Genomic DNA, 25644 nt, shown 5'->3' on the forward strand with positions numbered 1-25644 from the left:
ACCCACAACCTAATCAGTTTATTCTCACGACTCGAGATGAGGGTTTGACAAATTATTTGGCAAACTACTTCCTCTCTTCATTGCTTTATGATGGTCTGGAGAACAATTACTCGGAGTCGAGTTTTTGATGTGGCTAATTTTTTTCCAAGATGTTTTTTTAAGCACATCAAATACATAAAAATACATTTAAATAAATTTTAAATACACAACTCATTCTGCTGTATTAAGTAAAAACTTGATTAAATACAATGATAAAACGAATAGTATTTTGATTGGTAAGGACAGTCAAAAGGCATTTCATGACAAACGATATTGTAGTTATTTAAAGGGACGCTAGAGGGCGCTAAAACTTTAAAACGTAACATTAGGTCGTAATAAGCAGATTGCACATACGACCTACAGGGTCGTTTTTTGGAGGAAGACAGTCTTGAATTTATCGTCTTTTATTCATTTCTTCTCTGTATATTGTGTCTTTTCTCTTATCTTTATCAGGATACATTTTTAGAGTATACAGACTTTTAAAGTATCAAAATAGGAAAATATCTTACATATAATCAGACGTTCCCATATACAAGCCTTGGAGTACAACCTTATATTGAGATTAGAGTTATTCCAAAAACTTTTAATTCCTTATCACTTACTGGAAAACAATAAATAATAAACTCCATCTCATTTTCTTTCTCATTTTAAGTGGCAGTTCAGATATTATTTTATTTCATGATTTCTTTTTTTTATTTTATGATTTTTAAACCATTGTTGCCTGGCATTAGGGTTAGAGTTGGGTTTGGGTCATTTTATGTAAATCAAACCCTAAACCGAAGCGACAATGGTAAGAAAATAAGACAAAACAGTTAACAAATACGTGACAATGACACGTAAACAGAAATGTGTGACAAGTTCAGGCGAAAAGACTCACAAATTTATGTGACTACAGGGACGTAAATTCGTGATACAGCATAGTGGAGTCATCAGTACTTATTTGAATGTACAAAAGTAAAATATAAAATAAATGACTGAATTGCTGCAATAAAGGCTTCAAATTGCTGTCAGTGATTATAAAAATAGATGCTTCACAAATAGGTGTTTCCTGATGTTGGATTTAATCCAGTCATTTGAATTGATGGCATTGCACCATATCTGATGTTGTGACTGAATAAGCCCAACCCCTACATCATTCAGAGAGGGTTCCTTGGAATTACATGGATCTTATCTTTGTACCTTGCTTATCTTAACAGGAATATAATATAATATATAAGATAAGATAACTATTGCTCTATGGGTGGGCTTATTCAACCATTCGCCATATATAGATCCAACCATTTGCCAAATTGCCATAACAGTTATAGATCCATTTACAGACATATTGTGAAACAATAGCTACATTTGCAGAATGGCAAGTGAAAACATTGTAAGTGATTTTTCTATCAACTTAAAAAAGAATTAATCTTACGGTGTTGTTATGGACAAAAAACGTATTTTTTATACTTCAAAACAAATTCTTTGCTGTCTTAATTTTTAGTTTAATAAACTTGATTTCACCAATCATTTCAACTTACTGTTTATCTTAACTACAAATTATTTGCTATAAGTTAAGCTATTTCAACTTAAAAAATGAACAAACTTAGAAATTTAAGGCAGCAAAGAACTTTTACAGGGTTGTACTGTTCAGGGTGTATACTTTTTTAAGCTAAGAATGCGGCATTAATGTTGATGTCATACAGTAATTTCCCATCTTTGTTCTTAATTTTTGGCTCAGGATTTTTTTTAAGTGTTGCTTCCTAAATTAATTATTTATTTTGGTTAACCAGCATCAGACACAGATGAGATTATATCTTCTGTTTCAAAATATTGTCTGCGCTCATCTTTATGAACCTGTGCCACAGTGAAATATTCATGTTAATATTTTGTTTATTTTGAGGATATCTTGTCTAGATCAGGCTTTCTGGCAAATTCCTAATATGCTTTTTTATATGTCACTTTGAAAAGTCACCTTGAATTAAACATTTTTTTTTTTTAAGTATTAAAAATGTGCTAACAAGGAAATATATTATTTTCTTAGATCTTAAATAAATATCTTAAATTGCATTTACCCATATTCAGAAACTCCCATATAAAAGCATCATCGATGGTGGACTACAACCTGGCAAAAGCTTCTTTATTCGAGGCGTTGTCAACCCCAATCCTTATAGGTAAAGAAGAATAGACATGTTTAAAATATTTAGTTATTAATGTTATATTAATGTCTCTCCTCTCCTTCATTCTATACCAGAATACAGTTCAGTCTACGCCACAGATTTGGGATTGCATTTCTCTACAATCCCCGTTTTGATCAGAATAAAGTAGTGTGCAACACTTGGGATGGTCAGTGGGGTAAAGAAGAAAATTCTACATCCGTGCCATTTGTAAAAGGTCAACCCTTTGAGGTAGGCAGACTTGATCCTCATGATTTTTGAACATATTCTTTTTTAATTAACTTTGCGCCTGTTGAATTGAATTGAATTGAAATTTATTTGACAGAATTTCATAAAAATGTATAAAATAACAATTATCCCATACACTTAAAAAAACTGCCGAGGATATAGACACAAAAAAGCCTAAGGCTTATTTCCATTGTGGTCCTCGCTGTAAATAAAGCATATAGGCAATTAGCAGAAATAATGCAAAACCCCACAGATGACAGAGACTACAAACGTTTCTCCTAAGTTCACTTTACATCATATACAATAACACTGCAAACATTAACACATTTGTCATACAGTATCTTCCATCAACCACTTTTTCAATACCCTTTTAAAATGCTTCAGCTCTGTTATGTTCTTTATAGATGTAGACAGTTTATTCCATGCCATAGCACTAGTATATAAAAATGAATTTTTCCCTACTAAACTTTTAAATCCACAAGGATATATGTTAAAATCCCTGCCCCTAGTATTGTATAGATGTTGGGTTCTCACCATATTATAATAATTTACTAAATATTTTGGAACCATATTATTTAAAATTTTACGCGACATACCCAATTTTAAAAATATCACTCTTTTTTCGACATTCAGAAGACCCAACTCTTTAAAACAATCATTATTTATGTGTGTACGCGGGTGCATTTTTAGGATTGTTCTGACTAATTTGTTTTGAGACTTTTGTAATTTATTTTTCCATCTCTGTGAACAACTACTGTACCAAAATGATGATGCATAATCAAAATGAGGTTGTACCAAAGCATTTGCCAATAATCTTAAAGAATAAGTGTCCAGTAAGTTAGCTTGCCTAGCTAAAAACTTCACCTTCCCACAAATCTTTGCAATCATTTTACTAGCCATATAATCACCTGTTAGTTTATTATCTATAAAGCAGCCCAAATATTGTACTACACTTTTTGACTCCAAAATCATGTCGTTACTTTTAACTACAAAACTACCCTGTTTATTTAATTTCATTTTGGAAGCAAAAAGAATAGCGTCCGTTTTACCTAAGTGTAAAAATAACTTATTATCTAAAAACCATTTTGAAATCTCCTCTAACTGTAAAGACATTGTTTTCTCCACCATCTCTTTATCTCGATGGGCAACCACAATTGCTACATCGTCAGCATAAAGAAAGAGTTCCTCAGGACACGCTACCTTTAAATCATTTATGTATAAAAGGAAAAACAACGGTCCTAATAGGCTCCCCTGAGGCACACCACAATTAATAAATAAGGGATCGGATAATGTACCCTTAATATCAACTTGTTGCTTCCTATCTTTTAAATAAGATTGAACCCACTTAAGAGAATTTTTATCAAACCCAATTGCCTTTAATTTGTATATTAAAATTTCATGATCTATGGTATCAAAAGCCTTCTGCAGGTCCAGCATAACCATCCCACAGAAGTCTCCTTTATCTACTGCTTTCCTTATGCTGTCAGTCAGATGTATTATACAGGTTTCAGTGGAATGTAAGGGTCTGAACCCCGATTGTAAAGCATACAAAATACTATTTTTAGCAATATAATTTTCAATTTGATTATATATAACCCTTTCCATAATCTTAGACTGCAGCAGGTCACATTACAGTTAAGTTTGTGTTGCATACCGTAATGTTTGACACTAATTTTATAAGAGGTTGATAGTTGTTAAAGTTGTCTTTTATTGTTTGTTTCAGATAACCATTTATTGTGCTTCCAATAATTTCGACGTGTCAGTGGATGGCAAACATGCATTCACTTACGCATATCGCTTCCAGAAATTAAATGAAATTGATGTATTTGAGGTTTTAGGGGATGCACAGTTGACTTGTGTGCAGGCAGCCTAACAGGAGTTTAAGGTCTTTAAGCCACCTAGAGCTGTTAATTTTTGCTCAATTTGCTTGGTTATTGAGCTCAATGTTATTTTCATAATTAGAAAGGTAGAAGGTATGAGAAGGGCCATAAAGCTGAGACCCTGGAAGGCATTGCAATATGCTGTTCACTAAATAATGAAATTAATAAAAAAAAATAATTAATAAAAAATAAAGTTACTAAACTTAATGAAATGTTTACTCAATGCTCAAAGTACATTCAATTTTTTTTATTCCTCATGTGTTTGAAAAAAGTTTATTAATATGTTGCTTGTTAATCTTAAGTTGATTGATATTTATAATGTTGAAAAAAAATCTGTGGTTTGTTGCAATCATTAAAACAACTATAACATTTGATAAATTAGATTATATATCTAGGGGTACTGGATCACAAGAACATAAGTAAAAAAATGTGTATGTTGGCTGTGCTTAGGCTTACATTACAAACTGTGTAATACAATTAACAATACATTCATGTAATATTTTTTTTTCTTGTATGCATATGTGTCATGTCTCTGTGTTTTACCCAAATCACAAAAATAAACTATATTTCAGTTTAATTTGACATTTTTCTTGTTCAGGCAGGGCCTGAATTACATTTATATTACAGGCAGGGTCACTTTCTTATCAAGTTATTTTATGCATTTCATATCTAACGTCATATTATGATTTTATTCACTGCTGCTGGGTTTCACTTCAGCATTTGAAAGTATCAAATTTTCACAATAAAGACATATGAATATGAGACTAGAGATACACCAATAAAACCTGTTAGTTTTAAAACAAACGTCAATATATTTTTAATGTGACTCTTAATTTAAATATCTATAAATATAAATATCTTCATCATACTTAACATGAACATCATTAACTTGTTTGAATGCATACAATGTGTGGAAAAATTACAATGGAGAAAATATTTTATCGCACATTTGCATTTTACTGTAATGAGAGCCAGGATGGCTCCCTCTGCTGGCCTGCAGAGGATTCTATCAGGCACATATAAGCTAAAATAACCTTAATAAGAAAAGAAAACATTTTTGCATTTATTTTCTTTTTTGTAATATTCAGATTCAGTGAATGCTGTTTACTGCTATACAAACCAAGAGGAGACAAAGTAATCAATAAAACTACCAAGCAAATGCATTAGAAACAAATTTCTACATTGACTTGATGATCTTGAATCTTAGATTAAATCTCGTCTAAGCATCCACATGATCTATCTGCAGATCTCCAAAAACTTTAAAAACATCGATTTCATTCAGTGATGAAAAGCGATGCTTGTAAGAGCATACGTGCTGACCATTCACAGACACGTTGAAGGAATCATCCGTACAAAAAATGTAGATCTGAAAAACAAAAACAGAAAATAATAATGCAGTATTGTTTACAAAACAAATAATCAAACACATCCTTATACGGTCAGAAAACACTTGCACTGGGACTACTCTAATAATATATTGTTACAACTGGCTATATACATGTATGTATGTATATGTAGTATGTATGTAGAAATATTAGGTGTTTTATCTTAAGATTGATATGAATATTTTATGTTATATTTTTACTCTTTTATTTGTTCAATTTCTAAATTAATTGCTCTATTGCTTGTACATGAGCACTGCAGGACCTGGAGGGGTACATGTAGCCTTGGTTAGAACAGCGTGATTGCTGTTTGATGTATAAAAAACACAGCCATGGCTTGGTTATGTCCCATACTCAAAGCTTCAGGACTTTATATTTCTTTGTCTGTTACGGTGGTCAGCAGAAAGGGAAAGCTGTCACTAAGCAGAGGATGTCCCATCAATGCCACGTCGATGCTTGTGGTTCCTTGCTGACAGACATTTGTGGAGCTGCTGGCTGGGCAACACCTAACACATTCACTAGATAGTGTTAGTTGCGAGCCGGTATCTTCTCGGGTTCTCTCCTCTAACTGATTCGGCTTACAGCTCCATTTTGGTGCTGCACTATTGCACCGTTCTGGAACACCGTTAGGGCCAAAACGTCACAAAAATGTTTTTGATTCTCCTCTACCGCTTCGGCAGCCAATGCTGCGGAACATCGGCTGTCAGCCTCTCACTAGATGTATTTTCTGCAAACCTGTATAGTGTATAGTGATTTGGTATTGCCTCTCATTAAAGGTGACATAGAATGATTGATCGGGGTATTTATCCTTGTTCTGTGATGTGACATGTAGACAAAAGTGTTTTGTTTGGGTCTGTAATGCCTTACACTGAAAAAAATGATTATGGCCCCAATTAAATGAAGCATAATTCAATTTAGCTAGTTTTAATTATTTTATTTAAGCTTTTGATTTTAATTAGTATATATTAATAGGTTTTAAGCGAATTACATGTGCTTTAAATCCAAGTCATTTTAATTAATTAAATTCAGTTTAAAAAAATAGTTTGGTTCTTTGCGCATGCGCACAAATGCACATTTTCCCTGGCGTTAAAAGGAGTTTCCAGTCAGGTTCACGGTGGGAAAGGAAGACGGAATATTTCAGCCCCGGAGTTTTGCTCAGTCGGTCTATTTGCACAGTAAGTAATATTTAATGTAATACAGCACCTTTTTTACAGTGAATATTTTTATATACTTAAAATACGCCGTTTATAAGATAGCTCCTCCAGGCAGAGTGCCGGAGGCAATCCCAGCCGTGATGATATAAGTTAACCAAATACCACACGACTCCGAGAGCGAAATTGCTTTTATACAACAGTTCGACGGCACACGTTTGAAAAACGAAAACTAGAAAACAACAACAGAGTTATTTTAAAAGCCTCTTTGTTTGGGAACTACTTTCTTCCCCCACGGATTTCACTCGGCTGTTTTGAATCTCATAACAAGTCGTTTCTTAATATTAGCGTTTCTTTGTCACAAGATGTTGTAGAGAATTAGCGGGAGGAGGGAAATAACGTTATTTGAAACACTATGAACCTCCGACCGAAACACTACGGGGATTCCCAAGGGAATCTTAGATTTTAGCTCAAAAGGGAATATTATGTATAATTAACTGTAATTAATTATACAAGTTTATCAGGTTTTACCTGGCGTAGCAGAATTAATACTAACAATTAATTAATATGTTCGTCCACCGAAGACATATATCCATAATCGTATATTAACGTCTAAGAAATGTTAATTTCATGGCCTTTAAAATTAACCTTCTCACTGATATACAGTGCTACTCACAGCGTGTAGCTGGATCAAAAGGCAGAAATAGTGACTTTACTTTCATGAGCATTGAACACAGAAACAATTCAATTGTGAAAATGCAAACCGGTTTATTAACTATAAAATGAAGTACACATAACGACTAACTAAACATACACACATACAATAACATAAAACATAGATGAGAAAGTAAAGATTGAAAAAGCTAGAGAGAGAGAGTAAAAGATTGGCAAAGCACTATTGCTTAACATCTGCACAAACCATCGGAAAATCTCTAAGTAGCGCCTTAATTTTCATAAGGGGTAAAGCTTAAACATCAGCGAGTAAAACAAGTTTATACTTGCATTTGGCTCTTTGTGTTGCGTTGCGAAGTTTCTGCTGCACGCGGTGCGAGCAAGGAGAGAGAGAGAGAGAAAGTCCAGGTGCGTTCGTGTAAGATGAAGGAGTCCGTTAAGTTGTTTCATAGGGCGGATTGGTCCGCGTGGTTTTCCGAACTCTAGCGCAAAGTGCAAGCCAGGAAGACTGTCCCGAAGAAAGACAGGGCTCAGAGAAAAGATGATGAATCCGAGGGACTCTGGTTGAGTCTCAGCGAGTTTCCAAACTGCGCTGGCGGGTTACCTATACCGGGCGATTGAGCGCTCATGAGTGAACTAAGCCACTGACTGAGATACTGAGCGAATCAGCGATTGAGAGATTGAGCGAACTGAGCAATTGAGCCATGAGCAATGATGGCTTGGGCGATAGGCCGTTTTGACCTTTCACACGCCCAGCCCATTTTGGGTGTATGACCAATGTGTGTGCGGGGAAACAAGCCTTTGTTCTTTCAGACATCACATTTGCGTAATTGCATAATGATAAAAGTTTGTTTCCATAACTCTTCAAATCGATATTAAATGACATTGATGCGGCTTATGGTGATGTGATACATAGAAATGATTGGGAAATTAAGTAGATTAATTTGATACTAGACAAGACATGGGTTTAAGATCACGTTGAATAATAATTTCATACCTAAGATATGAACCATGCTACAGTGAACAAAATCAAACTAAAGTGTTAACACACAGTTACATCACACATACATGATCATGCAGTAAAGGGATATAACATATATATACATTTAAACAGCTCATTGTGATTTTTAAATGTGGTTTCATCACAGACATATAGTCTGTGCCCCCAGCTGTGTCTCTGGCGATCGTCGAACGAACGGCTCTCAGGTTTCTCTGGTGGGATTCCTTTGAACCTCCTTTGAAGACTGCATTTGTTTTAATTGTCGCCCACTTTACAGCCTTGATAGGTGGTAGATATCTGGGTGATTGTGTTATCAGGACACAGGGTTATCTAATCACAATTTTAGGGCTGTTTACGATCCAGACGCCAAATGGCCTCAATCTGACTCCGAGCCATCTGTTACAATGTAGTTTTAAGATTAGTTCAATCGAGAATATATATGTATAATATTCAAATATGCAGTCGATAAGTTAAGAGAGCGCCTGTTTGAACGTTTGCTTAAGGAAGCTTCGGTACGTAAGAACCAGAGAGCGGACGTCAGTGTTCACTCGCCCCGCTGACCACCGCCCTCTCTGGGCTACATCTCTGACAGGGATTCCCTGGCTCTGATGTTGGCCTTGTCTGTTATTAACTCGCTTAATATTAGACTTTGTGCTTGCCAGTACTATATAAAAGTTTTTTAAAAGTGTCAGAGATGTTTTTGCATGCTGCTTATAAATATATCAGTGGCGATATCTCATAACGTGTTTTAATATTCACGTCACGATAAATTCGTTATCAATTGTCCAAGTTTAAAAGCTGCAGTGCTTACCTGCAGTTCCACTATGTTTTTGCTTTCTCGGAGTTGCTTATACAAACACACACACACACACACACACACACACACACACACACACACACACACACACACACACACACACACACACACACACACACACACACACACACACACATACATATATATATACACACACACAAAGTGCCCTTCATAAATATTGCGATATGTTATTATATATGTAAAATGTATTTCAGTGTATTTCAGGTCCAAATATAATGGGACAGTTCGCTTAAAAGCTGTTTTATGGACGTGAATTGTGTACATGATGTGTGTTCACAGCCACAGCAACCAAATGCCAAACTTCAACTTCAGACCACAACATGCTTCATATATGAGGAAATTATTTAACAAATACAAAATGAATGTCCATTACAGCTTTTAAATCAACTGTCCCATTACGTTTGGCCCATTTAAACGACTGTAATTCCTAAATCCTAAAGACAAATTGGAATTTGTGAATACCCTCTAAATACAGCTCAGAGTGTGCACTCTGTCCCAATATTAATGGAGGGCACTGTATAATATATGGACAACAGGGGTGTCATACCGTGTGTCTCCATCAGCTCCCTTGTTCAGTAGTCAGGGCACTGATCAGGGAGTCGGCCATTTTAAGGGCTGTCTTAATCGCAAAATCCGTTCAGTGCACTGGAACGTTCGTTCCCTAAAAATTCCCACAATGCAACGCAAAAACCAGTGAGCATCGATGATCCCTATGTTCCCTAACCGGAAATCATGTGACCTTTTCTGAAGCTCGCCAACCGAACATCACGTGATCCAACTCAATAAACTTTATGAAATGTTACAGAACTTTTATAAAGACAAACGTTTGTTTTAGTTGTAAATATAAACACACATTACAACACAGTAAGGGACCACAATCTACTCAATGTTTAAAATAATAATATTTATTTAAAATTGTAAATATATTTATTACATTTAAAATGTAATTATATGCCTCAGATTTTATGCACAGATATGTTAGAGAATAATGACAGCATTTTTCACAATGTACTGTTTTTAAAATTAAGTCAGAGAGATGTTGGTTTTGCCGGTTGTTGATGAGTAACAGCTGTGAGTGATTACAACGCGCTTAAGCAGCCACGTGACAGAAAAATAAGTGAACATTGTCCCAAAGTGAAGTGAGCTAGGGTCCTTACCAGTGCCCGAACCTGTGTACACGATATACTGATTCACGACCTCGGGAGCTAGGGAACGAATTGAGACACACGGATAGTTTTTGTAATTACCCTTGCCTGTAGACTTGTCAAAGTGTTATGAATCAGAACAATCTCTAATAACAGCTTATTTTTATTTAAATGTAGGACAGTCAACAAGATGACTTATTGAAAGACCCGGAAAACATCACCGTGGGCATATGTGTAATCAAAAAGAAAGAAGGTGTTCTTGGCGACTATGACGATATTGGAATCGTTGTTGGAGTGATGATTCTTGAGCAGCTCAATTCTGTGGCACAAGCTTGCATTGGTGCTGGGTACAATCTATGTGCTTAATTTGGCGTACCCAAAAGAAGTAAAACACTACTATGAATTTTTAGAAATTCATTATGCAGATGGATTCTAAAGCTCTCCCAAAAAATCAAGGACTGAAAAACTTTTAATACTGAAATGTTGTAGCAGACATGTATGTGCATGCTCAGCATGAAATGTTAGTCCAGATGTCACAGTCTACTCTGTTTTTCATTTAAGACCTGGGAATCAGTAGTTTTAAACATTTTAATAATGCTTTTAATGATTAATAACTGTTGTCTGTAAAAATGTATCACTTTTTTTAAAATAATTATTGTGCATGTGTGAACTCCGCACTACTGTTTTTGACTTTTGTGCCGTTTTATTGATTCACAAACATTGTGGCCTCTTTCCATCTGTGTTTTTTTTATTTAATATTTTGTGAATGTGCAGTGAGCACTTGTTTTAAACACTTGTACACACAAAGAAATTGTTATTGCAACCGCTTACCTTAAAAAATTTGATTAAATTGAATGAATCATTTTTTTCAGTGTAGAAGCTTCCTAAAAACTCTCTCAGATAGCTCTATTATGGTGGGGGATTTTAAACAAGTGGTTTTGCACCTATTTGTCTCCCCCCACTGGCTTAACTTGGAATCTCATTACTGATTGGCTGACTTTTCTGCCACTAAAAAAAATGTAGCCAATTATTTTAAAGTAGAGGGGCAGTGAGATGCCAGTGATGTCATAAGCTTCAGTTTATCAGATTGGGCCGTTTTCTGGCTGACATTTCTAAAAGAGGAATTTCTATGAGACTGAGATGTTTAGCATGTTTAGCACTTTTTGTATGTTTGCGAATGCGGGTAGACTACCATTATTCAACAAAGACAAGGTAAAAATGGTTTTTCATTCTCTGTCCCCTTTAAATACTCACATGGTGGGGCGGCACTGGCGGATGCAAATACATGCATGCCAAGTTCATTGGCACTTCGAAATAGATTGGTCCCGTGAGGACACATATTTTTTGGTTGACCGTATGTACAGCAATATGACTGTTTGTTTATTGATAAGCCGTATTTGATCTTGGGCAAATCACTGTTAGTGCTGCATTGAAACAAAACATGCGGAGAATAAACAGCACACTTGCAAGATGATTAAGGAGTCACCATTTATTGCTCTCACTCAGCTCCTTGGAGGTTTTTAAGGGTGTTTTCGCATATACCCTGTTTAGGTCGGCCCAAATGACGTGTCACTCCGAGTACGGTGCGTTTGGGTCAGTGTGAACACAACAGCCGCACTCGGGTGCGCACTAAACTAAACGCTCTAAACAGGTGGTCTCGGAGCGGCTGTTGCCGAACTCTGGGGCGACCCACTTGTGGTGTGAACACTGCCGGACCTCGGGCCGAACCAAATACAGGAAGTTCTCCACATGTTTGAGCCACTGAGCTTCCGTTGTGACGTGAGCTGGGTGTTATATTGTGGGTTAACAACAAACAAGCCAATCCTGGTCCATTGCATAGAGATTCGCTGTCTCCTTTACGTTTGAGCTGATGATTTTATAAATGCATAGCTGTCCTCCACACACAAATAGTGACATTACGGGCTTTTCTAGCAAAGGGCTCCGTGAGAAAGGCTTTAATAGAACAGCTACGCAATTTCGCGTTAAAGCAAAGAAACTTCGCAAAGACGTGCATCGTTTATCTCCACATCTTGATAGCTGCGCTCTCCCTGTCAGGCTGGTTGTCGTGGAAACGTGGGGGTGGTCATGAGACGGTAAGAGCTGTCAGAGACCAATGACAGTGCTGACCGTTGTCCAGGGGCGCTGTAAAGGGGGGGTAAACAATGATGATTCTCGGGGCCCACGAATAAGAGGGGGCCCAGAGAAGCCCCCCAAATTGTGGTGCTAAAAAAATATTTTATATTAAAAATTATTAACTTTAAATTATTCTTTTTGCTGTTTCCTGTTATAAAAAAAATTTTTTGTTTAGGAAACACAAACGTCCGTGGGCCCCTTTCCCCCCTCTCAATTATCATAAAATAGTTCAGTCCGCCCAAATTGTATAATACAGGCAACACAGCTTGACTTCACTTATAGCGCCGGCAGAATATCAACTTGACTGACAAGGAAGTGAAAATGCCTCAAAAATCTGGAAGTCAAAACGGAAAGAGAAAAAATAAGAGAAGTGAAAGAGGCAAAGGGTCGACATTATGTTACCCAATTTTTCACAAGAAAAGGTGGGTTTGTAAGTAGGCCTAAATTGTTAGTGGACCGCCCGACCGTGACAATTATCGTAGCCTACGGCACTTTTCTGCTTACGCGCACGCTTGGTGCATGAGGCCCCAGGTCCCTACGGTAGCATTTTTCGACAATCTTGAATAGAGCAGGGTGCAGTGGGTGCACGGCTTTGCCTCACAGGCAGCCGTTTTCGGCATCTTTGTACGAGGCTCCGCCGGTCCGCCCATTTTCAGCACCCTGCTGCGGTCCACGCTGTTGCACCGGTCTTGCAAGCAGTCTAATGGCGCTTTTCCATTGCATAGTACCCCACGGTTTGGTTTAGTTTGGGTCGGGTCAACTCACTTTTGGGAGCTTTTCCATTGGGTGCAGTATGTAGTACCCGATACTTTTTTCGAACCACCTCGGTTGGGGTTCCAAGCGACCCGGGCTGATACCGAACGTGACGCGAAAACACTGTAGATCACTGATTGGTCTGAGAAAATCGTCACAACTTTTGCTTATCGACCTCAATGGCCCTCTACTATGTATCTTGATCTACAGACCACCCAAAGTTACCACAACATTTATTCAAGAACTTTCAGACTTTTTGTCGATTCAAGTGTCACGTTGTGATAGACTATTGGTTCTGGGAGACTTTAACATCCATGTCTGCTGTCCCTCCAAACCTATGGTTAATCATTTTATGAATCTCATTGACTCGCTCAGTTTTGTACAGTGTGTCTCTTCTCCGACTCATAACCGTGGCCACACACTTGACCTCATTTTGACTCATGGTTTTTCCTTAGACTCATGTGAAGTGTTAGATATTGGTATCTCTGATCACTGCTCTGTTATATTTAAACCTGCAGTCCAATATGTGCAGTCCATCCTTTCTCAGCCTGTACACACCTCTCGTACTATCCTTGACACCTTGCGCTAGAATTTTCTACAATCTTCCTCAGTTGTGAGGTTTCCCTGTCAAATGATGTGGACACTGATCAGCTGGTTTCTAATTTTAACTCTGCTTGTACCACTGCATTGAATATTGTTGCCCCGCTAAAGCAGAGAAAGAAGCAAGTAAGATATAATTCTCAACCCTGACTAAATGCTTCTACCCGTGCATTTAGACAGGATTGTAGAAGGGCTGAACGTAGGTGGAGAAAGGATGGGCTTCAGGTTTCTTATCAAATTTAAAAGACTGCCTCGCCACCTATCAAAAGTCTGTCTGCGATGCAAAATCCCAATACCTCTCAAATTTGATTGCCTCAAATGCAAACAGGCCAAAAGTGCTTTTTAAAACTGTAAACTCAGTTCTTAATCCTCCCACTAGCTCAGCCCCTGTTGGCAATGTTGAAACTTGCTTAGAGTTTTTAGGCTTCTTTGTACAAAAGGTACAAGAGATTAGATCTCGTCTCTATCCTGATTCGGTCGATTCACACTTGATCTCCCCTTCTGGAAATTTCACTAATTTCGAACTTTTGACTCAATCTCAATTTAGTAATTTAATTTCCAAAATGAAACTGACGCATTGTCACTCTGATGTACTGCCTGCCTGTTTGTTTAGAGAGGTTTTGGACACTATTAGCCCTGCACTTTTAAATATTTTAAACAGCTCATTGTCTAGTGGAGTTTTTCCAGAGTCTTTCAAACATGCTTCTGTACAGCCTTTGCTAAAAAGACCACGCCTAGATCCATCTGTTCTTAGTAATTACCGGCCAATTTCTAAACTTCCTTTTATCTCAAAGTTTTAGAAAAAGCAGTGCTTTTACAATTTACATCTTACTTGGATTCTTTTAACATTCTGGACAAGTTTCAATCTGGTTTTAGAGCACTTCATAGTACAGAGTCAGCTTTGCTTAAAGTCATGAATGATCTCCTATTATCCATTGACTCAGGGTCATCTGCCATTCTGATACTCTTAGATTTGAGTGCAGCCTTCGACACCATTGACCATGACATACTTCTGAATTGTCTACAACATGCAGTTGGGGTTCAAGGCACAGCATTACAGTGGTTCACCTCCTATTTAAAAAATAGGACGTTCTCAGTAAATATTGGTTCATTCACCTCACCTACTGCGTCCGTCCCCTATGGCGTTCCTCAGGGTTCTATTCTCGGACCCTTACTGTTCTCGCTTTACATGCTCCCACTAGGCTCCATTCTCCAGAAATACAATATTAATTATCACTGCTATGCTGACGACCTACAACTCTATCTCCCTATTAAACTTGAAACTGACTCCTCTTTACAACCTCTTCTCTCATGCTTTGATGAAATAAGAATCTGGATGGCCAACAACTTCCTGCAACTAAATACTGATAAAACTGAGGTGCTTCTGCTAGGCCCCATTGCACATACTCCTACTCTCATAAGCAGGTTAGGCCCCCTTGGTGACAACCTTCAACCTCATGTAAAAAATCTTGGGGTCTACTTTGATCCACTTCTACAATTTGAAAAGCATGTAAACATGGTTGTGAAGAGCAGCTTGTTTCACCTCAGATCTGTTGCGAAAGTAAAACACTTTCTTTCTCGCAAAGATCTTGAAATTGTAATTCATGCGTTAATTTCATCTAGGCTAGACTACTGCAATTCGTTGTACGTTGGCCTTCCTCAAAGCACTCTATCTCGGCTTCAAATGGTTCAGAATGCTGCAGCCAGACTGCTGACAGGAACAAAAAAGTGGGAGCATATTACTCCTGTTCTCGCCTTATTGCACTGGCTTCCGATCAAATTCAGGGTAGATTTTAAGGTACTTCTTTTTGCTTATAAGGCCATGTATAATTCGGCTCCACAATACATTTGTGACCTCATCCAACCTTACACAGCTTCTAGGTCTTTGAGATCTAGTAACCAGCTTCTTCTGTTGATTCCTCGCTCTCGCTGTAAATCCAAAGGAGATAGAGCTTTTACTGTTGCTGCCCCCAAACTTTGGAATAGCTTACCCTTTACCATCAGAGCCTCTCCATCCCTGAGTGCTTTTAAATCTAATTTAAAGACTTATTTCTATACTCTTGCTTTTGATTGATATTTTAACTGTGTTTTTTTCCCTCCTTCTTTTCTCTTTTTTTTTCTTATCTGTATTTTTTATTCAATGTTTTTTCATTTTAAACTTGCTATTTTAATGTAACCTTCTGTAAAGCACCTTGGATCAACTGTTGTTGTGTTAATGTTGTGCTATATAAATAAATTTGACTTGACTTGACTTGACGTCACTAAGTGTCATCGCTATAATGTAAAAGATTAGCTTTACCTTTAGTGCTAGCTTGCGCTGTCTTGAGCAAACATGTTGTCATCAGTGCTTTGCTGTAAGTTCCCAAACTCCCTTTTAACATCCACAGGTTGAGAATCAGGGACACCATAACAGTTTTTCCAAACTTGCAGTTTGTGGCGGAACATTCGCGATGAGCACGGCACCCTTATATGGTTATATGCAAATGTACAACTACGCTCTCACTTGTGTGATGTAACAGCTGTAGGCAGCGCAAATATAACGACATGCCTATAATCCCTCCCACTGCGAAGTGATACTAAACTCGATGTAAAAGCTAACCACGCCAAAGTGAGGTGAGCTGACCCGACCCAAACCAAACCAAACCGCTGGGTACCATGCAATGGAAAAGCGGCATAACTTCATGAACTCTGATAAAAATCATTTGCCAGCTACTGTACAAACTATTATCAGCTGTTTGTGAGGTTTCAGTGCATCTCTTGAAGATGATGTGGAGTTATAATACTTTCACATTATCTGATTCAGACCGACTCGGCAAAACTTTATTTAAGCAGCAAGGCTTTATGATTTATTTAGACAAAGTTATTGACTATGCAAATTTCAAAACGGTCAAAATTGATGCCTTGTTCGTTCTAGTGTTAAAGATAATTACCACACTGCAAAAAATGATTTTCAAGAAAAAAATTCTTAGTATTTTTGTCTTGTTTTCGGTAAAAATATCTAAAATTTCTTAAATAAAAATGCTTTTTCATGATGAGCAAAACAACCCAAGAAAATGTATCTAGTTCTTAGACCAAAAATATTAAATTTAAGTGATTTTGTGCATAAAACAAGCAAAAAAATCTGCCAATGGGGTAAGCAAAAAATCTTCATATCAAAATACCATAAAGGCACATGATTTTATGTAAATAAATATGAAAAAAGTCTCAGCTGTGTTGGGGGCCCTGTCAAGATTCTTTTCATGGGGCCCAAAATCCTTAGCAGCGCCCCTGCCGTTGTCACATGGTGTACGGTGTGGCATTTCGAGTAAAGTAAAAAATATATGTCACGGGAGCCGTTTCTCAATATGCGTTCTTGTCTGTACTTGTGTTCTTGTAGACTTGTGAAACGTCATCAGTCGCGGCCCAAGTACTGTTCCAATTCAAAGTTCGCATCAAGCCCAAGTTCACATAAAATCCCAGGATGTGTTCTTGATCCGCCCATTTTATCGAGGATGCATCAGAGGAGACTTGTGTGGACTTATGACAGTAAAGTTTCCAAGAATGCATTTCGCGTCAGAAGTTCGTTCTTCCGAGTCTGAACTTGCAAGTCCGAACTTGCCGTACTTGGTATTGAGAAATGGCTGGGGGAACTTCATAAATACTATGTTGTTTATTTCAGAAAAGAAAAAGTTTCTAAAATGGGTGTTTTAGCAAGACAGCAACCCCAAACACACAAGCAAAAGGGAAAAATATTGGTTCTACAAAAAGAATTAAGGTTATAGTGTGGCCATCTCAATCCCCTGACCTCAACCCCATTGAAAACGTCTAAAAATGCAGTTTCTGAAGTAAAACCTAAAAATTGACAGGAACTGTGGATCCTAGGCCATTTCCGGGTGCCAGAAATTGGTTGACTTGATTTGACACAGATTTGCAGCTGTTATCAACAACAATGATTATACAAATATTAGTAATTCAATAGTTGAAATTCAATCTTAAGAAATGTCTTCAGTTTTTAATTCTCTTAAGAGAAAACATTTTAACACTGTTTTTTTTTTAATAGTTTAATATTCATTTTCTTGCTTCCCTTTAGAAGAACAAGACAGACTTGTAGATTTTGTTAATGCTTTGATTTGGAATTGAATGTGTAATGTTTTCTATTCATAACATTTCTGCATTTTTTTACTTTTATTAGTACGCTACCATTTTTTTAACTACTTACTATTAGTGTACTGAACCCATCATACTGTAAATGTTGTGCTTAACAAAAAAAAACAGTGCAATTTGTAAGATAAGATTGTACTAAATTCAATATAGTCACTGTTCACTGATATAAAGATGTGAGTTTTCTTACCTCAAAGGGTTGACCTTCTTTAAATGGCATCTCTGCAGGAAATTCTTCTTCACCCCACTTACCATCCCAAGTGTTGCACACTACCTTATTCTCATCAAAACGTGGATTGTAGTGAAATGCAACCCCGTATGTGTGGCACAGGTTAAATGATATCCTGATTGCAAAAAGATGAAAAGTCAGACAACGCAATGAGAAAAATAAAAAGCAGAATATTTTAAAACAGAAGATATAATTCAGTTCAGATGCAAAAAGTTGTAACCAGACTTCTTGTAACCAGAATTTTATGTTTAGGTTTAGTAATTTCTCTTTAATGGCAGTAAAAAGTTATTAGTGACTTAAATTCCTTATTTTCACAAAAGCGACTTTAGTCATTTTATTGATATTTACAGTCTTTTTTGTCTAAACGTCACTTTTAAAGGTGTAATGTGTAAGATTTAGGTGGCTCTATTGACAGAAAATAAATATACACTCACCTAAAGGATTATACCATACTAATACTGTGTTTGAACCCCTTTCACCTTCAGAACTGCCTTAAAGTGCCCATATTATGAAAAACTCACTTTTTCTGGGTTTTGTGGTGTTATTTTGTGTCTCTGATGCTTCCACACGCATACAAACTTGGAAAAAAATCCATCCATGCTGTTTTGAGTGAGATACAGGTTTCTGAATGTCCTCTGCCTTGAGTCTCAGATTGCGTGAGTTCAAACTCAGCTCCGACGACGTAACTAGCCGTTTCGTCACATTCCGTTTAAATTCCATCTTCACCCACCAGGTAGCGAGAGCCCTGAGCACTGAGCAGTCACTTCGATGATACCCTCTGTGCTGTTATCATGTCTCACGGAAATAACAACGCTATTTGGATATTATGGATTATACTCCCGCCTACTTTTAAAAACAAAGTTTAAACGTGTGTTTATTTACACCTAAAATGTGATCTCATATACAGTGTGTTACAACGCAAATTGTCCTCAGATTGTAGGCGATAAGACGTTCATGCGAAATCTGATGTAAACAACAGACTATGTAGCTTTCATGGATTATACGCATTTGTGGACAAAAATGGTAATTGAATGTATTTTATTGGACTTTCATGGATTATTCACACATCTGAAACAGACTGGATTCGATTTGCGATCACTATATCAACACAAAAGGTAAGAAGTCACGTTATATTTTGCATGTTGTCATATTCTGTCACAAAATACTACATTTATGATGCTAGAGCATCTGTGTTTTGCCAAACTAACCAAGACCGGGCCTTACCGATCCGGCTTTTCTGACGAGGCCAACTTACCCCCAAGTCTCTTATAACTTTACGGTCCGGAGCTCCTGCTAGCTTCTAACAATTAGCACACAGCCCACAAGCAGTATACATCCCCCGCCGGGTCTAAATTTCTGTCATTTGCGAAAATAATGCGTTTGAAAATGTTTTATAACGGGAATATTTTAGTATTGGGAATCTTTGTGTGTCATGATGAGTTTCTTCTCCTGGAGTGTACTTATTAGTGATACTTTTCAACATAAACCGTTAATAATAATATATATAAATAATAACACAGTGGTCTGTACTGCTCACGATACCACTGAGCACGCGCACGGGCACATGACGTTAGTAGTGGGGCGTGATCAAAGGGCAGCAGCTCATAAATATGTAATGACTAGCTCAAAACGGCACAATCTGGACTGCCCTGAAACAGAGGTTCCTAGAGATGGGTAACAATCTTTTCCTACAAGCTATTTCGAGCAAACAACTTTTGAAACATGCTTTATGGAACTCATACACCTATTTAACTTGTGGAAAAGCAGTCATAATATGGGCACTTTAAATGGACGTGGCATTGATTCAACAAGGGGCTGAAAGCATTCTTTAGAAATGTTGGCCCATATTGATAGGATAGCATCTTGCAGTTGATGGAGATTTGTGGGATGCACATCCAGGGCACGAAGCTCCCGTTCCACCACATCCCAAAGATGCTCTATTGGGTTGAGATTTGGTGACTGTGGGGGCCATTTTAGTTCAAGAAACCAATTTGTTCAAGAAACCAATTTGAAATGATTCGATGCCCAATTGGCATTTAGGGGCCTAAAGTTTGCAAAGAAAACATCCCCCACACCATTACACCACCACCACCAGCCTGCACAGTGGTAACAAGGCATGATGGATCCATGTTCTCATTCTGTTTACACCAAATTTTGACTCTACCATCTGAATGTCTCAACAGAAATTGACACCCATCAGACCAGGCAACATTTTTCCAGTCTTCAACTGTCCAATTTTGGTGAGGTTTTGCAAATTGTAGCCTCTTTTTCCTATTTGTAGTGGAGATGAGTGGTACACAGTGGGATCTTCTGCTGTTGTAGCTCAAGGTTGTGCATGTTGTGGCTTCACAAATGCTTTGCTGCACACCTCGGTTGTAACGAGTGGTTATTTCAGTCAAAGTTGCTCTTCTCAGCTTGAATCAGTCGGCCCATTCTCCTCTGACCTCTAGCATCAACAAGGCATTTTCACTCACATGACTGATGCATACTGGATGTTTTTCCCTTTTCACACCATTCTTTGTAAACCCTAGAAATTGTTGTGCGTGAAAATCCCAGTAACTGAGTAGGTTGTGAAATACTCAGACCGACCCGTCTGGCACCAATAATCATGCCACGCTCAAAATTACTCCTTTCTTTCCATTCAGTTTGAAGTTCAGGAGACTGTCTTTACCAGAACCTCACCACTCACTAAATGCATTGAAGCAACTGCCATGTGATTGTTTGATTAGATAATTGCATTAATGAGAAATTGAACAGGTGTTCCTAATAATCCTTTGGTTGAGTGTATTACAGATCTATGGTTAAAGACCTTACATAAAAAACAAATATGTTTTTATTACCATAGATTGAGACGTTTTTAATTACATACACCACGGGTCCCTTTACATGGAAGTCGCCATCATGTTTCTACAGAAGCCGTAAGCGGACAAACTGCTCTACAGAGCGCATTTCGTCATCTGTTCTTCCTCTTCGTTGGTGTTATTGGAGGCGGCTGCCACAGCTCCCATTGCTGCGTTAAAAACCTCAGAAGAAGCAGGAGGAGTATTAGAAGTAGTCATCGTTGTTGTAGTATGGTTTATTAGACGCTATATTTAACTTATTAGAAGAAGAAAAGTGAAATTGGATTGAATGGAGTACCCTGCGTATTGTGTCATGCAAGACAGATCGCCCCTCCCTGTCTGAAGAGAAAAGATGATCATGTTCAGACAACGCCAAAAATCCAGCATAAATATCATGTGGCTTTACCAAGATGGACGCGCTAATACAGGACAAATGTTTTAAAAACGATGCCGAAGTTGTCTGCTTTCTCCTGGACAGGTAGCAATGGTAACTTTATGTGTTGTTTGCCATTCGCAACTTTACCGCTAGATGCCGCTAAATCTTACACATTACAGCTTTAAAAAATAGACATAGTAAAAAAGACATAGTAAACAGTAAAGATGCAACTAGAAACATTGCAAATGATAAAAGTCTGCAATCAAAAGCTAAAAACCGAACCCACACTTAGGGGAAACAGTGATGCATGTGACTGCCACATTTGGGTTGTATTCCTGTCTAAGTCACAAGGGACCCAAGTTTAAATGTGATCCATGTTGGATGTTGAAATGAATTCTGTCAACAAATCTGTATTTCTGAATGGCCTGAGGCTGTGGATTAAGTGGATTTGAAGTGAAAGTATTTGATGAGCATACAGTATATGTGCCAAGAGCATTCGGTTAATATCACTATCTCATTAATGGTGTTTAGTGGCTTTTGCATCTGAGCTCTTCATATATTCTCTCTAGTGTCTGATGTTGTTTAACCTATAAGGGTTGGGGTTGACCACTCCTCGGACAATAACGCTTTTTCCAGGTTTCAGTCCACCGTTGATAATGGTTTTGTAAGAGGCTTGCTGATTACACTGTCAAAAATAAAGGTACGAAGCTGTCACTGGGGCAGTACCCTTTAAAAAAGGTCCTAATATGTACCATTTAGGCACAAATATGTACCTTTAAAGGTACATTTTGGCAGTTCAAAGTACTAATATGCACTCTTTGGGTACAAAGGTGTACCTTTTTGAAAGGGTACTGTCCCAGTAACAACCTTTGTACCTTTATTTCTGAGAGTGTATGGTTTAAAAAAATGCAAAATATTCATTTAAGATTTACTGTAAGGAAAAATATTTTTAGTTGTGAAATAAAAAAAACACTTGTCAGCAAATATCTTAAAAAATATCTGGCATTCACAAGAGCCGGAGCTAAGAAGTCAGAACATAAAGCAGATATCATAAAGGTACATAAGACATTACCCATATTAAACAACACCTGGTCAGTTAAGTAAAAACAGTCTAGAAGTTTAAAGCCACAAAAAGAAAATTGTATTTTAAGCAAATAAATATTTGTAACTTACAGTCATTCTGCCAGTTAGTCTTCAACTGGAAATACAAAACCGATCAATGCACAGTTGAAACTAGTAATGCCCAATGTCCAGTCCTATAAATAGAAATAATCGAAGTCCAACCCCTAGACCAAACTCCTTTTATAGGCATCAAATCTGTCCACATAATTCCACATAAAGCAACATATCAAACAAATGTAAGTCAGTGATATATTAGGAAAATGTAAAGACTCTATGACATAAAAAAACTCCTTTCTCTGAAAACAAATACAATAACCGATGTTTTTTTTTTCAATTATTCACTCATCATATGGAATGTATACGTGTAACATCTAACCGATTATTTTTCCACAATAAACCTTGTTTAGGGAATGAAAATATATATGAGGACATAAGTGCCTTTTATGGAAACTATGAATCATTCTATAAATAAATATCTCTGATTCATCTACCGCTGCCAGGGGTGAACCACCTGAAACTTTTTTTGATGGGCCCTAAATCTTAAAGGTCCCATTCTTTCTGTGTTTGATTGTGTTTAAAGTGCGCAAAATAACATGTGTTCATGTTTCCCGTGTAAACAAACGCGGTATTTTTCACATAATTTACTTACAGGGGTGCACATACCTTTTTTGTCCTGGTTCTCAAAGGAGCATCTGGAAATGTTGCTTGGTGCTCACACTATTCATAGCACTGACATCCTACATGCTCTCATTACTAATCTCCAGACTACTCTCTTGGACATATCACGTTGGTTTAAACATAGACAAAAATAAAATATGCATAGTTATTGTTTTAACACATGTAACCTTTATAAATGTCTGACTAAATATGAATTTCAAATATTGTTAAAGACAAGTATGGTCAGAAACAGGGGCGGAGTGGGACCAAAAAATCTACCGGGAAATTTCGTATACCACCGGCCCTCCATGGTAAAAAAAATGTCTCAGAGCCTATTTGTAGTAAAACTAGGGTAATACAAATCGTAATCAATTTGCAAAAAAAAAAAAAAAACATTTTCATAATATTAATAAAATCATTAAATCATGGCTAATTTTCCTAAATGAGTAATACAAAATGATACCTGGTTGAAAGACGGAGATGCGCACCTCAATCAGCTATTACATATGTAGCAGGGTGACTGAATTCGTGAGTGAGGATTTCATTCACCTGTGCTTAATTTAAGCCCCCGCCCCTTTCTTAGTTGATATAAGGGATGTGTGTTTTTCATATGGCATGCGTCTTGGTATCGGCTTTGTGACGTCATCCGTGGTTGCCGCAGGCTTGGACTGTAAGCTGGTTTCCTCGTCTGCTGTGTGTTGGCTGCCCACGCCACACAGCATGCCATTGATAGCATGGTGTTTCTGAATGAGTTGCTTTACTGCAAGATGGTGCTCGACTGCAGAGCGGTTTGCGAGGCGGGATCGTTTTGCGGACTTCACTGCATAACTGAGATCCTCTTGGGCTAGTCACGAGAGCGTACCAATGATGAACTGTGATCATGTATAATTGCGACTGCGTCGCTGTTTTGCCTCGACGTTTATCCCCATGGCAACCGTTGTGACTCTACTATACGTGGCTACTGGGTATTGTGTCCACTATTCCTCTGACTGTGCAAACTGGTTGGGCGTTTCATCTGGCCCCAGTTTATTCACTTCCACTGGTCTGAAGCTCCTCATATGTATGTTTATTTGGTTTAATTTAATGTTAATGTCAATGTGTTTTTGTGGTATTGGGTCTTATTTATGTGATGTGGTTAGACCCTTGGATTATTTGACATGTTATTATTTTGGATTGTATTTTTGTTTTGTGTGTTTTCAATTTTTGTCTGGTTACAGGAGCTAGGGGGTTTCTGGAGGATGCAAGCAACGTCGCCATTTGTGTGGTGTATTCACACTTAGTGCTGTGTGTCTTCTGACATTTTAACCCTTCACGTGTGTGGGTATTTGTAGTGGATTATTTTGGCGAATAGGCTTCCAAATTTGGCAGCAGGCCTGGACCTCCAGATACCTCTGCTCTTGAGATCTTAAAATTGAGAAATGTTTGTGTGTCTTGAGTAGCTTCTTCTTGATCATGTGTAAAATGCCAGTCTAAGTTTTAAAGTGAAATTTCCAACTATTTATAGAATATTGACCAATAAAACTTTCCTACTTTTGCTATACCTGCCTCATGTCCTCTCACCCACCCACTCAGAACGAACCTGTGTGCCCTTAGGGCTATTTCCCTGGGTTTCCAGGGTGGCGTAGTCGATCATATATTGTCATCTGGTAACAGTGTGGTAAATCTTAATCAATTCTAGTACCCACTCGGTGCCGTACCGCTACACATAACAGAGCGAGACCAGAGATGAATGTGCTCATAAACGGAGTAATATGGAATAATTTGTGCATCTTTGATTAACTGTAAGAATATTTCCTTTAAATATAATTTTTGTCATATAAAGTTTTGAGAGATAATAATGTTTTTTCCCCGGTTATTGCTTATTTATTTTAACGTGTTTGGCGCATTACCTCAGAGTGTATTTCAGTAATATTGCTTTTTTTCCCGCTAATAATAATACAATTTACATGCCAATCCTGCTTCCATGTCTTTTTATTCATTTCATTCTGCTGTTATATTAAGTTATGTGGATATTTATTGCCATATTAGACGTTCATTGCCGTTATTATTCAAATCATATCCGTAATAATGTGTGCATCTAGAATACAGATTCATTTGAAAATAATTTTTGTCAAAGTTTTGAGAAATAATAATGTTGTGAGGATATTTATAGATTTCAGTTGAATACTCTCGTCTATTAATATGGAAATCTAATAGTAGGAAATATAAAATGTGATACTGCAAAGTTACCCTTCTAAATTTTATTTATGATCAGTGTTGGGTAAGTTACTCAAAAAAAGTAATTAATTACTAGTTACTAATTACAT

At 37.3% G+C, this 25644-nt stretch overlaps 2 protein-coding genes across 2 annotated transcripts; one reads left to right on the forward strand and one right to left on the reverse strand.

Moving 5' to 3' along the window:
* Positions 1–1247: 1247 nt before the first annotated feature.
* Positions 1248–4857, forward strand: LOC129438190 (galectin-5). The gene is made up of 4 exons (XM_055196824.2): positions 1248–1408; positions 2101–2189; positions 2270–2423; positions 4144–4857. Exons 1-4 carry the CDS (start codon positions 1391–1393, stop codon positions 4291–4293), a joined length of 411 nt encoding a protein of 136 aa, XP_055052799.2. The 5' UTR covers positions 1248–1390; the 3' UTR covers positions 4294–4857.
* A 118-nt stretch (positions 4858–4975) lies between these two features.
* LOC129438191 (galectin-5-like) lies at positions 4976–22833 on the reverse strand. Its single transcript, XM_055196825.2, has 4 exons — positions 22733–22833; positions 22147–22244; positions 18305–18458; positions 4976–5666 (listed from the first exon to the last, which is right to left on the reverse strand). Exons 1-4 carry the CDS (start codon positions 22736–22738, stop codon positions 5520–5522), a joined length of 405 nt encoding a protein of 134 aa, XP_055052800.2. The 5' UTR covers positions 22739–22833; the 3' UTR covers positions 4976–5519.
* Positions 22834–25644: the final 2811 nt, after the last annotated feature.

This window comes from Misgurnus anguillicaudatus, chromosome 24 (assembly GCF_027580225.2).
Source record: "Misgurnus anguillicaudatus chromosome 24, ASM2758022v2, whole genome shotgun sequence".
Lineage (NCBI taxonomy): Eukaryota > Metazoa > Chordata > Actinopteri > Cypriniformes > Cobitidae > Misgurnus > Misgurnus anguillicaudatus.